The following is a 14,534-nucleotide window of genomic DNA, read 5'->3' as shown; positions in this document are numbered from 1 at the left end:
AGGACGAAAAAAAACAGTCGTAGAAATAGATCAAACCAGTGATAATAAATCATGATTATATAATTATATATATATATATATATATGATGTCAGTTAATTTTTAAATGTGAATCCATGTTTACGTATGAACCACTTAAGATGCTAACTATGACAATAACAAAAACAAATTAAGTTTTACTTTTTACTCAATTGAGCTCCTTTGAAAATCAAATTAATTTACTCTTTGACAATATTAAATTAATCCACAGTAATAGAATAATAAATACTTCTTTCTCTTAAAAGGACGTCCATAAACGGTTCAGTTATAAATTGAATCCATGTTTACATTGAGCACTTTAGATGCTTCTGCACATAAACTGTAACAATAACAAAATAAATGACATTTAAAAAATCAATTGACCCAATTAATCTTCTTTAGAATCAAATAAATATACCATTTGGCAATATTAACTACATCTACAGTCGTAGAAATACTTCAAACCAGTAATTATAAATACATCTTGCTTTTAAAATGACGTCTTATTTTTAAATTTGAATCCATGGTTACATCAAGCATTTAAGATGCTACATATGACAATAACTAAGTGAAGTTTTAAATTTACTGAATTGAGCTTCTTTAAAATAAATATAACTCTTTGTCAATATTACATAAATCTACAGTCGCAGAAATACCTGATCATAAATACGTGTTGCTCTTAAAACAACGTCCATAAACGGTTCATTTTTAAATTTGAAACCATGTTAACATTAAGTACTTTAGATGCTATAGCACATAAACTACAACGATAACAAACTAAAAATACATTTAAAAATCAATTTGCTAAATTAATCTTCTTTAAAATCAAATAAACATGTTTACATCAAGCATAGAAGATACTTTTGCACAACAAAAAATAAAGTTTTAAATCAATTTACTCAATGGATCTACTTTCAGAAAGTTATACTAGTTATATAAATATTTAAATATATTTATTATTTATCAAAAATACACTTTAACACTTTATGTACAGTCAAATAAAAAAAAAAAAATTGGTTTAACTCCAGATTCAATAAATAATAAATGGCTTATTTTTTATTAACATTTTTTTTTGTTATTTGACTAAGAGATAAAGTGATACATTTCCTTCTACTTATAGATAATCTATGAATATATATATATATATATATATATATTTACATTGTTGTTTAGCCAGAGAAGTGCCTTCAGACACGAGAGAAGATCTTTACTCTGATAATTCCCCACAAAGATACATAACTGGAATAAGACTTTAAGAAGGCGAAGGAGCAGCCACTGGGTTTTCTCTTCCCAGCCATCAACACCTCTCCCTGGGTACCTGCTCCTACAGACCCCCCCTCTCTTCCCTGTGGTCTCTGGAGCTTCAGGTTTCCTCGGAAAGGCGACCCTTTTTTTTCATACCGGTGCATCAGGGTAGTAGCGTTGAGAATAATGTCCATGAGGGATCGACGTTAAGCTGAGGGACTGGATCTCGCCATAGGGGAGGAAGAGAGAGAAAAGGGGGGAGAGCGCGAGAGAGAGGGAGAGAGAGGGGGGTGAGAATGTCTAATGGTTATTAATGACCGTGTCAGATGTGTGAAGAATGAGATTTACTCTTTTAACAGGACCCGAGGTTCTGCTTTATAGATTTTCCGTCTACTGAGAATACTGTGTCGGAACTCACCTGTTCTCTCCACCAAGAAGAGTCGTCTCTCTCTCTCTCGACACACACACACACTCACACACACACTCTTACACACACACACAGTAGAGAAAAAGTGGCCACTAGAAGATTTTCTGAACAAGATCCCACGTGGTGAATGATAAAAAAAATAAAAAAAAGGCAGCCGTGCGACTGTGACAGCCAGGGTTGAGAAAAGGCCGTCACAGGAAACCCACAGCGAGATGAATCGCTTCCTGGTCTCCGCAACACAAACACACCCCGAGTCCCACCTACACAGATCGCGCTCGGATAAACCCCCTCGAGCAGGTGGTTGTCTTGCTAAACATTTAGTTTTTCCCTCTTAACGCCATGAGGCGGATGTCGAAGAGATGATCGTCTCCAGCGGTAGGACGATGGTAGTTTGAGTTTTTTTTTTAAATCTAATGTTGTTTTCTCTTCTTTCCTTTTTCTTTTTTTCGTTTCGCAGCAGAAGCCAATCATGAATCAGGGGTGGGATCTCCGTCGCCGACGCCGTCCAACCACAGCCCCCGGAGGGCGCTGCCCGGCGAGCACGACCTGCTGACCTGCGGTCAGTGCCAGGCCAACTTCCCGCTGGGCGATATTTTGGTTTTCATCGAGCACAAGAGGCGCATGTGTCATGGGCCCCCCAGCGGACTGGGGGTCTTCAGCAAGCCGGGGGAGCACGGCGGCTCCACCTGCCTGTCCATCTCGCCCCGGGTGAGGGCCCTGGACCTGGAGAGGGGCGCCATCCCGGTGGAGGTGGGCATCCAGGTGACCCCGGGAGGAGAGGAGGACATGGACAGGAGGCTTACGCCGGCCAAGGGAATCTGCCCCAAACAAGAAAGAGGAGGAGGTACGTGGACCGGAACTCTTTACTCTCTTTACTTCTTCACACGACACTTTTTATTCCTGCTCAAAGTACCACAACACCAGCTACTTTTAGACACTCTTGACGGAACAAACACTAAGTGAAAGTCGTTTTCTGCATCTAGTGCACATTTTTATGGTCTTTTATTTTTATTTTCAAAAAGATAAACTACTTATAAGTGTTTAAATTTTCAATCTTCAAATGAGAATTCAGATTTAATTTCCACTTATTCCTCTTGTTTTCTATATTAGCTTTGAATGCTATATTAGCTTAGCACGGAGATGCTGCTTATTCTTAATTATATTAATTTAACATGGAGCTTAATATTCAATTTAATAGCATGGAAGCTAAATAGTACATTTATTAAGAAACTTTTTTCTTCTTTAACCTTAAGTTTGTTTGTCTATAAACACTTTTTCGTTATTTTTCATTCGTTCTTAACAACTGCTGTTCAATAGGTTTCGGAATAGGATGTTGTCATGGTTACATATTAAACATAATTTCTAAAACATTAACCCCTAACTTGTGTTGAAACCAACACAAATGAAAATAAGTACGAGATTTTATTGCCTACTTCTACTTCTGTGTTCGGTTTGAATGCTACATTAGCTTAGCATTGAGCTGCTGCAAACATCTCTGAATATAAGTTTCTGACTTTTGTGTTAATGTAGCACAACATATACATTTACAAGTTAAACTTCAGAGTGCAAGAGAAACTTTTACCTTCTTTTATAAAGAGACTTTATATTCAATTGAAACATATCATTGATACCTCTTTTCTTCTATCTTTGGTTTGAATGCTACATTAGCTTAGCATTGCTGATCTGCTGCAAACAACTTTGAATATAACTTAATGAAATGAGTATTAATATGGAGCATAAATTCATAGCAAGAGAAGTTCAACATCAGAGAGGAAGAGCAACAGTTTTTTCTTCTATCATATGGTTTTACAAAAATGTTGTTTACTTTATTTTCCATTCATTTTTATCAACCGTCATTGAATATCATGTTGTCACGGTAACATATTTTGAAAACCTTACATATCTCATATTTCATTGAAATCTCTAAACATTGTTTAAAACCAACACAGTAAATCAGAAAAGAAAAAGAAGAGTTTAAGAAATAAACAATAATTATTGTCTTTGATTTAAATGCTACATTAGCTTAGCGTTAAATTGCAAACGTCCCCCCCAAAAAATGAGTTAATGACATTTGTACAATTATTTAGCAAAATATACATTTAGATCAATAGAAGTTGAACTTCAGATGGATGGAGAAACTTTTTTTCCTTTTGTAAAAGTTAGTTTTTTCTTGTGGAATCTCTTTGTTTTTTCTCATCATCCATCGTTAGACTAATATGACGTTAAGTTTCCCTCATAAATCCAACACAATTCTTATGGAAACATGTGTATATTCTTGTGTGTTTCCATCATCCTTCCCACAATGTAATCACTAAAGAATGCTACATGTAGCGCAGTTTTTGATAGTTTCATTAGTTGTTTTTTTTTCTTCTCTCTTTCTGAGTAAAACATCACGTACACACGCCAAACAAACATGGCACGCCTGAAGGACTTCAGCTGAAACCAATCAGAAAGAAGCGTATAGAAGTGTGTGTGTGTGTGTGTGCAAGTTTTTTTTTTTGTGTGTGTGTGTGTCACATGCATCCCCCGTTTTGTTAGGAAATCCTGCAGCATGCTATAAAAGGAGGTTAAGAAAACTGATTAAAATTCATCTGGGGTGAGGAGAAGGGGATTAATAAAGCAGCAAGGCCGATCATCTGGCAATTGGAGGGTGGGAGGTGGGAAGGGGGTCTGCCAGGGCTGCGGGGAAAAGTTATCAGAGGAGACAGTTGCCATCACAGCCAGGAGCAGTACGGGATTACACACACACACACACACACACACACACACACACACACACACACACACACACACACGCACACACACAGATTGTAGATGACGAGAGGGAGGGACGACGACGACGACTCTGCCGCGGAAACTTTGGAATACTTTTAAAAGGGATTAGCAAGTTGTCAGGGATACGGGAATATAAAGAAAAATATATAAGGTTACACCACTGCACTTTTTTTTTTGCAGGTGTTTAGCTCATAAAAGTGAAATAAAAATCTGCATAAATCGTCCAATTTAATCGTTTTATTCACGATATAATTGCTTGGTTTTGTTTAAAATTGACAAGGAAGTCGACGGATTTTGCTGTAAATGAGCCTCGGAAAATGGAAATAAATGCTAAAAGTCAAGTTGAACACGATTTTATTTTTTGTGTGTCCGACGTGTGCGTTTGTGTGGTCGCCATATTGTTGCACGTTTTTTTATTCATCGCAAATTCAGCATGACGGCTCACTTTCAGATGTCGGTGGAAAAAGTTTTTAAATAAACAAAAATGTAAATGAAAAGTCTAATAGGATTTGATAGATAGAAATGATCTTTATCTCGTGGAAGTAATGAAATAAATAGTTGGCTTCAATCGCGGAGATAAGATTTAGTAAGAACTAGTGACGCAACCGCTCACCAACGCCACCGCTTCTATCTTGTCGCGCACTCTCCGCGGCGTCCATAATGAGCCATAAACGTGTCCATTAGGCCGGGGGGTCGGCGGATCACTTTTTTTTTCTTTTTTTTTTGTTGACAAAGCCGGGTTGATTGACTCGGAGCCGCAGTCAGTCAGACAGACAGACAAGTCGTTCTTATCGCCGGGAGAAGAGACATGAAAGCACTCGGAGCTCCAAATGAGAGAGCAGGAGAGCTTTGTTAAACACATTAGATTCCCACTCAAGGCAGTCTCAAGCTTCAACCAAATTAGATTTCATTATTAGCTCTAATTAAGTCCAATGTGTTAGAAGCAGCTGCAGCACACACACACACACACACTCTCTCGCACACACACACACCAGAAATATTATCACAAATGGTTGTAAGCGGTATGATAAGCTAGCAAATATAACATTGTCTGAGATTTGCACCAAAAGGTGACGAGTCTGTGAAAGTGAAGACAAGTCGACGAACGTGTGAACGGAGCGACTGCGACGGCACTTCCTGTGTGACCTCCTTACAGGAACTACGTGCCTGAAAACTTTCATCCACGTCAAACAACTACGCCGCTGATCGTTTGAATTGAATTGAATTAAAAACGCTTTTATGACCAGAAAAGTGACGACAGATCGACTATATTTGAACCTCTTTTATTTTTAGAGTTGATGAACCGCACACTCACTTCCTGTTAGAACACAAGCTGGTTATAAAGTTTTATTTAAAATTGATAATATAAACAAACAAATAAAAGATTTTAGTTTAACTTAAACAAGGGAAAAACACAAGTGTTTTAAGAAGTGTTTTTCCTGATGGACTAGATCAAAGGTCGGCGACCTTTATTTTGTAAAGAGCCTCTTAAGAAAAGTTTCCTGCCATCTTAAAACTCACTCAAAATCAGAAACTCAAGCTTACATAGTTAATAGTCTCATAAAATCTATTATAAAATGATAATAAACGCCAAAACATTACATATAATAAAAAATTTATTAAGCCAAAAAAATAGTGTTTATTTAAATGTCAGTGCAGGAACTCACTATAGTCATAAAAATGTCAATTGAAAAAGTTAAATAAATATAAAATAAATGGATAACATTTGTTCAAATTCTTGTCATTTAAAAAAAAAAATCGAAATGTTTCCTCTGTAGGTTACGAAGGAGCCACATGTGGTTATAGATAATTTAAAAACATTATTAAATAAATCAACTAATGGACCGGATACAGTTCCTACAGTGGGCCGGATGTGGCCTGCGGGCCTCTCTTCAAAACAGGATGTGACACGTTTATTTGCGAAAGCGTACGAAAAACTAGTGATTTAAGATAGTCCACCAAAAAAAAACAACCCCAAACACAAATAGCCCCCCCCCCCCTCCCCCCTTAGGTACTCTCACGCTCATGAAGAAAACATGTAAACACAACAGATAAGTGTCGATGGAAGCACTTTGAAGACATATGTGAGCTGTTGTCCTACGTTGTGTGTGTTTGTGTGTTTGTGTGCTGCATCCATAAGACATGAAAAAGTGTCACGGTGCAAGCGAGAGGTTGTCACTAAAAAGGGGGGTCTAAGACGACCCTGGCCCGGCTTTGAACCTCTCCCAGGACGCCCCCCCACCCCCCATCACTTCGAGACAGCGACGACATGAGGGAGAAGTCGCTGCTACACAACAACCTCTGTGTGTGTGTGTCTGGCTCTCTTTCACACACACACGTAGAGAGTGTGTTGAAATCAGATGGTGAATATTTCACAAGTGGATCTGAGCGACCGCGAACATCCTCCATCATCTCGTCTCTAATGCTCGTCTCGGTGCAGCGCAGCAGGCAGGAAGCATCTCGGTTTGAATCCGACCTGAAAATGGTCAGAAGTCGAAAAAAATCTGTCGCACTTGCAAGAGTCTTGCACGAGAAACAAAAAGAAGTCAAGAGTCAGCGAAGAAGACGAGCCAACAAAAAAAACGTACACAACAACCTTTTTAAATGAAGCGGAGAGTCGTCGGAGAAGCTGCAGCGTCGAACGGTGTTTTTTAAAAAAATAATAAAAATAATTAGATGATTACAAATTCTCCGTCGTGGCTCACGCCCAAGATTCTTTCATTATTTAATCTCTCTGATTTAAGAGCTTTTCGTTTCTCTGTTGTTCAAGTGGTTTGAAAAAAAAAAAGACAACTGATGACACACTTTATTTTGAAAAAAAAAGGCTTTAAAAGAATGAACACATTTCTTTCATGAATTAGAAGAAAAAAGAACTATAGTCCGATTTAATTTTCAATGTTTTTGTGTAGTTTTCGTCTCGTTTTTTGTAAATAAATCTAAAGTATGTTTTCTAATGACTTATTCCTCATAAATAACTATTTATTTAGCAGAGAAATCCCTTTAAATACAATGTTTTAAGGTCTTTACTTAAGTCAAACCTGTCCCTGTCTTAAGATAAGCATTTAAAGATAGTTAAAAATACATTATAACGTATTAAAATAAGCTAAAGTTAAAGGTGTCGCTTCTTAAAAAAGTTTCAATATTGAAATTAAGACTTAGATACCATTAATAACACTTAATAAGACTGTGTTTGCTTTAAATATTGCTTTAAATGAACCAAAATAAAAGAGTGTTCGGTGACTTCGTCAAACAGGAAGTGAAAGATCATGGATTTGTGTCACAAAAGGGATAGATTTATTTTTGTGGTTAATAAGTGGATTTATAATGATAACAAGAACAGTTTTTGGGGGTCATAGCGTTAATAAAAGTACGAAGGTTCGTCGACATTACCGATCGACATCTCGACAACCGACCTTTATCGTGGCGAGAGAAAACAAACTTCAAAAAACTTTCCTCCAACCGACTCCGAGATGCAATTTCGACAACTCGTTCGGAGCGTTTGATTAAAAAAAAAAAAAGAAAAAGCGACGACGTGTTGATGGAGTGTGAAAATACGGAAGAACAGTCTCATAATCCTCCTGAGGATTTGCGGTAAAAATATCGGGGGGCGAAGATTACCGAACCCGATCATCCGAAAAACCACCAAAGTGATTATTGGTAACAGGATTAGGGTTCGAGAAACACTTTTTTTTTCAAACGACAAAGAGGTCAAATCAGTAATGCAGAGACACTTGTGTCACCATCTCCTCCATCCATCCCTTCTTTTTTTTTTTTTTTTCCTCCTCTCTCTCGCCCCACCACCCAATGCTCCTTTAATCACCTGGCTTGCTCTCATTTCCATATTAAATAGGCTTTAATCATGAAAAGCAATCAGGCTTTTGCATATTCATACCTTCCCCTCTACGCCCGCTTCCCTGTCTCGCTCCAGTGCCAAGCAGCCAGTAATCAGTAGGCAGGCGGCGTCGTGCCATCGCCCCGGCCCATCGCATGAAAACACACACACTACGTGAGTTAGAAATAACTTCACATGCTACTTATCTCCTACTCGGAGGGGGAGATAGAGCGAGAGAGAGGGTGAGAGAGCGAGAGAGAGAGAGAGAGAGAGAGAGGAGGGCTGCAGATAAAAAAAAAAAAAAAAAAGATGGCGAGACTGATCCCTGATTTGAGCGGCGAATATTTGTACAGAGGCTCAAGGAAAAGTCGATTTGCATAATGACTTTGTAGTTTTGCATTAATCACATTTGCATATGAAAATGCGTTAATTACTCCTGATGATTTTTTTTTTTTTTTCCGCTCAAAAACTTACTCCATTTGATGTCCAAGCTCTGGGGTTGTGATTAGGGGTGACTCGGTGGCAGTTGAGAAGGTGGCGGCGGTGTGTGTGTGTGTTTAAGACAGTGTGTGTGTGTGTGTGTTTTTTTTTAACGCCAGTGTTTTTGAATGCGTGCCAGGGAATTTATCCTGCCACTGCTGTTGGGCATGTGTGCCTATTTTCAATTTTTGGCGCCGGTGTGTGTTTCCCATTTTCTGCGAGTAGCTAATGTTTCCATATTTCTCTGGAGGTAAATGGAGGGAACGCTGCTTCCAATTAAAAACACACTTTTTTTCTCTTTTTTTTTGGTTGTTGTCGTCGTCAAAGACACACAAAGCTGCACCTGGAGCCGACGCCGGCGTCGCTATTGATACGAGCGATGATTATATGAGTTTAAATAACTTAAGTGCGGAAATCTTTTGATGACGAAGATGATGTTGACGAAGGACTTTTTAACTTAAAGATACGGATCAATTTTCATCTTAATCTGATAATGCCTTGTACCTTGTAAGTAAGTAAGTAAGTAAGTAATATTTATTTATATAGCGCTTTTCCAGACCAGGGTCACAAAGCGCTTAAACAAACAAAACAATACTCAAAAAAGTATATACTTTAAAGATCAAGATAATACTGTGATATTAATTAATCATGATCTGCGATTAATCGATCTAAATAATATCAACTAAAATGATCAGTGAAAATTTCGGTGTTTAAATTAATTATTGTGGGAGATAAAAAATAAATAAATGATGAAAAAGTTTTATTTTTTAGTTGATGTAGTTGAATTCTGCTGTATTTGTATTGATGCAACTTTTTGTTTCCACCACTAGGGGTGAAAATAGGATCGTTGATGAAACTAAAATAAAACGTCAGGTCTTTAAAAAGTAAAGAAACTGTTGTATTGTGATTTAAAAAAAAGATAATGCGATCATAAACCAAAGATGTAATTAATTAATCGCAATTAATCGCATTATTTGACACCGTAAGAGTTTTTCAGCGACACTTCTCTCTTTTTCTCCTTCTCTTTTTCATTGTTTTTACAACGACAACTCAAACACCTACACCAAAAATCATTTAACAAAAAAGTAAACTTGCAAACCGATATAGTTAAGTTAGATATTTAATATTTGATGTCGCTTTTAATGACTGTAATCAATTAATCGGAATTAATTGCATCAGAAATTCTAACATTTAAAAAAATATTAGGATTAGTCACATCAATATACGATCCAGGAGATGAAAAACGTTAAAAATATTTGCACTGATTATGTGATTATGTTACATGACTTTATTTACTTTTTGCCACTTAGACATTAACACACTTTAACAGCAATTTTAACTGTAATTAATTAATCGTAATTACATATTACATATTATATATTATTAACTTCAAACATGTCTGAAAATATTTGGATACGTCACATTCAAACACCAACCATTGGATGAAAAACTTAAACAATAGTTTTACTCTTTTTGCCAATTCCACCAAGTGTATGCTAACTAGCTAGCATTAGCTTCTCCAAAAAAATGTATTCAATGCAATGAACCTATTTTACAAAAAAAGCCACTACCGCAGACAGAATGGGTAAAGTAAACGATAAAGAATAAGATTAATGTGAAAAATAGGGCACTAATATGACTTAAATTAATTAATCGCAATTAATCGCATACCACTTATTGTGAGAACTTTAAACATTTTTGAAAATATTAGGATACTTCGCGTTAAAACACCAACCATTTGAGTGAAAATGTTGTTTAATTATGTGTTTACTTACAAGTGTATGCTAGCTAGCTAGCATTAGCTCCCCCACCCCCCAAAATGAGGCACATATTTAGGCAATGAAATTAAGTGCAGGCCAAAAAAAAAAAAAAGTTAATGATCAAAAAGTTTATCATTCCCGAGCTCAGGTTTACATGTATGTGTGTGAAAATCCCGGGGCGTGCACGTTCCTGCCCGTGTATGGGCCCCTCATGTTTTTTTGGGGCCTATAACAATGTACCTCAGACAGGACCACCCCAGGGGCCCGTCTGCTCTGCTGGTGTCTGTCTGCGTGCTCGGTGCAGCAGGGTCAACTAGGTCTGCGAGAGAGAGAGGGGCTGCTAAAGTAGTCCAGCTGCACACACACACACACACACACACTTACCAACACACACCTGACGCTTCCATGTCGAGCAGACCGAGGGGGTTTGCAGGTAGAAAAAGTTGGCAGGAAAAAGGGTGATAAGAATGCAGGAATGCATCGATTGAGTCACATCTCACAATCAGGGCCTCCATCTCCCACCGACACACACACTTGTGCGTTAACGCACACACACACACTCATACACACACACACACACGCGGCTTAAAGGCTCCCACATGAAGGCATCAAACGCTCCACAGCCAGCTTTATGGCACTCATATGGCAGCCGATTTGATATTTTCCTACCACAGCGGGGGAATAAAACTCGCCACTAATTTGGAGTGCGAGCGCCACCGCTAACTTTCAGCATGTGCAGACGGACTGTGTCTTCCAGATGTGTGGACTCTTTGCTCCTTAACAGCCTTACTTAAGAGGCATTAGAAACCTCACACCCCATCCTTTCGCCCGGGCGCTCTTTTCTCTGCAGAGTGATGATGGAGCTTCGCTATTCAACACAAACATGGCTGCCGAAGTGCTGATGTGCACTTCACGGTCCCGCGGCAACAGACCGACCCCCCCCAAAAAAAAAAAAAAGTTGTCAGTGGGATTTCGGCGAATGTGTTTATGTGCTTTTGGTATAAATAGCTGTGCATCAAGGTGGCTGCCACTGCTCGGTACTTCTCATCTTGTTTTACGCCTGACGATGATGGAGAGGTTGCTGGTTCAAATCTTTTTTTTTCACCTTACTAAGTATTCTAGTGAGAAATTGATTGATTATTGGCATCAAACAAAAGAGAACACTTTACTTATTGATACAATTACAAGCTGGTTTTCGTCTTATTAAATGTAAGATTAAAATAAATTCAGTCACTTAATGTATTAACAAGGGGATTTTCAGCAATGAAGTAAAAAGTAGTACAATTAAAAAATCGTATTTATTTTAAGATCTGATTTTGACCTTTGACCTTTTATTTTATATCACAAAATAACTTTTTTTTAGCAAAACGTTCGGCTTTATTAACCGGAAAACCTAGTCGGTGTTTGAAAAGAAGTTGTGTTTTAAACTTAAATTACTAGAAGCAGAAAAAAAGGAAAATACAATCATTACATTCTTTTACTTTTTTGGATTGAATGTAATCGCATACAAAAAGGAAAGATGCTGGAGAAGTTGCTGGTTCAAATTGTGAGTGCTGCAGATATTGTTTTAAAAAGTTACTAAACCAGTGTTCTAGTAAGAACTTTATCCATTAATCAAATACAATATTGAGTTGAGTTTTCATTTCACAAAAATACTTTATTATAAATGCAAACTTTTAACATCTTTTCATATTTCAAAACATTTTCTTTAGCTACACATTTGATATTATAACCACTGACCATTGTTTTCTGGTTAATAAGAAGTTGAGATTTGAACTTGATTTACTAGCAAAAAAAGATTTAATTTTAAGTATTTCAATACATTTTTAGACTATAAAATGTCCCTATTTTTGTGTGGAGCAAAACAAATAGATATTATTGTTGTTGTAAACAAGTTTTAATTCAAAAATTTTCAAGATGTACGATCTTAAGACTATATCTTATTTGTAACATAAACTTGTTCGGTCGGGAAACACAAACAATATTCATGGTAAGAAGAAATATTGTGCAGATTTGACTCAGTGATAGAACAAAGTTAACTCTCCAAAAAAGCTTTTCCTTGACTTGTTTATACAGTATATTATCTTAACTATTTTACTCAATGAAGAAAAAAACCTTTTAAATTAAACAAATGATTGACAATTGAGCATCTTTTTCCTTACGTCTGTTATCTTAAAATGACTCTTGTCAAGTCTCCGTCAGCTTCTGATTCATGGATAATGAATGAAATAGATTAAAAAAAAAGAAGTATTTCTGTGTACAGACGGCGAAGGAGGAGAACCTGCTCGGCAGCATGTACATGAGGATTAGCATGATAGCGAGTGTGAAGTCGACGTAACCTACATACGCCTCTTTTTTTTTTTTTTCCCCGAGTGAACGTGGTGTGAGTTTTGCACCAGTTCTTGGAATGAAAAAGAAAGGATGATTTCACCTGTGTGTGCGGGGGGGTCGGGGGAGCGAGCACCATTACCAAGATGGAGCTTTTTAGTCGCACCGCGGTTGTTATTGTCGTTGTGTTCCTCTTATCTTATTAGAATCTCACTCTGATTGGCTGAGAGAGACGGAGACTAAATTGAGGAGACGGCGTTTATGGATGTATTTTCCTTTTTTTTTTTGTATATATATATTTTTTTTATAGGTTGCCTCACCGCAAGAGATATTCAGAGCCTTTTTCATGGTACACTTACAATCCCCCCTTCTTTTCATCCACTTACTTGTCTTTGGCAATTATTCCGGGACAGAACTTGAGACGCGAACACGTGGCGAACAAAAGCCTGCCTTCATGTTCGCTTTGTCGCTAAAATATAAATCAAACCGCTCGCAGAAAATACAACTGAAATCCTTGACAGTTTCACCGCGTTCTTGCGGTAATTAATGCAAAGTGTATACTTTTATGGGCGACACTTTAGAGTCGGAAACATATATACATAGAACTATTAAAAAGCTGCTTATTTAAAAGTGTATTACCAGATAATTAACCACTTATTAACCATCATAAACTCACACCCTGTTCATTGTGACTATATTCTACCCTTAATAACGTGATAATAAGGAGGTATTAACTGATTATTAACAGGAAATAAATAAGTTATTAAAGATTAACTTTGGTGAAAACTAGCTTTACTGTATTAACCCCTTATTAGTACCAGGAGAAAAGGAATTCACTATTAATAATACTGTCTCTTTTGAAGGGAAAAATCACAAAAATATATAAATAAAGTACTAATATCATCCTAAATACTAAAAAAAAAACAGTATTTATGTATTTGCAATTTTAAATATATGTTCTCTATTATAAGGTGGCAACATTTTCCTACTTAAGTCACAGGTTTTCGTACTAGTTATAAAGTTTAAAATGTATTTTTCTACTGGGGAAAACAATGAAGTATTACCGAAAATATTCACATAACTATCTTTGAGTAGTTAGGAAGCTATTAATACTAATACACTTTTGTTTCGTTTTTTACTTTTAAAGAAAAATTATTATCAGGAGTCTTCTCTCATGGTACTTACAGCTAATAAGGAGTAAATAGAGAAGTTAGTTTTCACCAAAGTTAATCTTTAATAACTTATTTATTACCTGTTAATAACCAGTAATAACCAGTTGTACATTGTTATCCGCTTGGGTAGAATATACTCACAATGAACAAGGGGTGAGTTAGTACTTTATTAATGGGTAATAAGTGCCTAATTACCTGTAATACACGTATAAACAAGTAGCTTACTAATACGTGTTCCCGATTCCAAAGTGTTACTATTTTTGGTACACAAAAAAACGGCAGTAAAAGTAGAAAATCCGCTCAATCAATCGACGGTGTAACTTTTTAAACCTCTCGGTAATCATCTAAACCAGCGGTACACACTTTTTCAATAAAAAACCCCCAGAAGGTTAATATTAAAAATAAAAAAAAAGAAATTGAATCTACATTCTGCATACCAAATTGGACACACTTGTCCTTAAAAAAAATGTTTTAGCAGTTGAAAGGCCAACATCTTTAT

General features: G+C 36.8%; 1 protein-coding gene across 4 annotated transcripts in view; it reads left to right on the top strand.

The window, feature by feature from the left end:
- Positions 1-14,534, top strand: part of bcl11bb (BCL11 transcription factor B b) — a 38,373-nt gene that overhangs the window by 6,924 nt on the left and 16,915 nt on the right. For 3 of the 4 annotated variants that reach the window (XM_087812710.1, XM_087812709.1, XM_087812712.1), the window contains one exon: positions 2,146-2,532. In XM_087812710.1, coding sequence (XP_087668836.1) covers positions 2,146-2,532 — 387 coding nt within the window. The remainder of the gene's footprint in view (positions 1-2,145; positions 2,533-14,534) is intronic. The other variant, XM_087812711.1, reaches the window with a different exon arrangement.

The sequence above is a fragment of the Callionymus lyra genome, chromosome 17 (assembly GCF_982586985.1).
Source record: "Callionymus lyra chromosome 17, fCalLyr1.hap1.1, whole genome shotgun sequence".
NCBI classification, from domain to species: Eukaryota; Metazoa; Chordata; class Actinopteri; order Syngnathiformes; family Callionymidae; genus Callionymus; species Callionymus lyra.
This window is presented reverse-complemented; position numbering and strand designations above follow the sequence as displayed.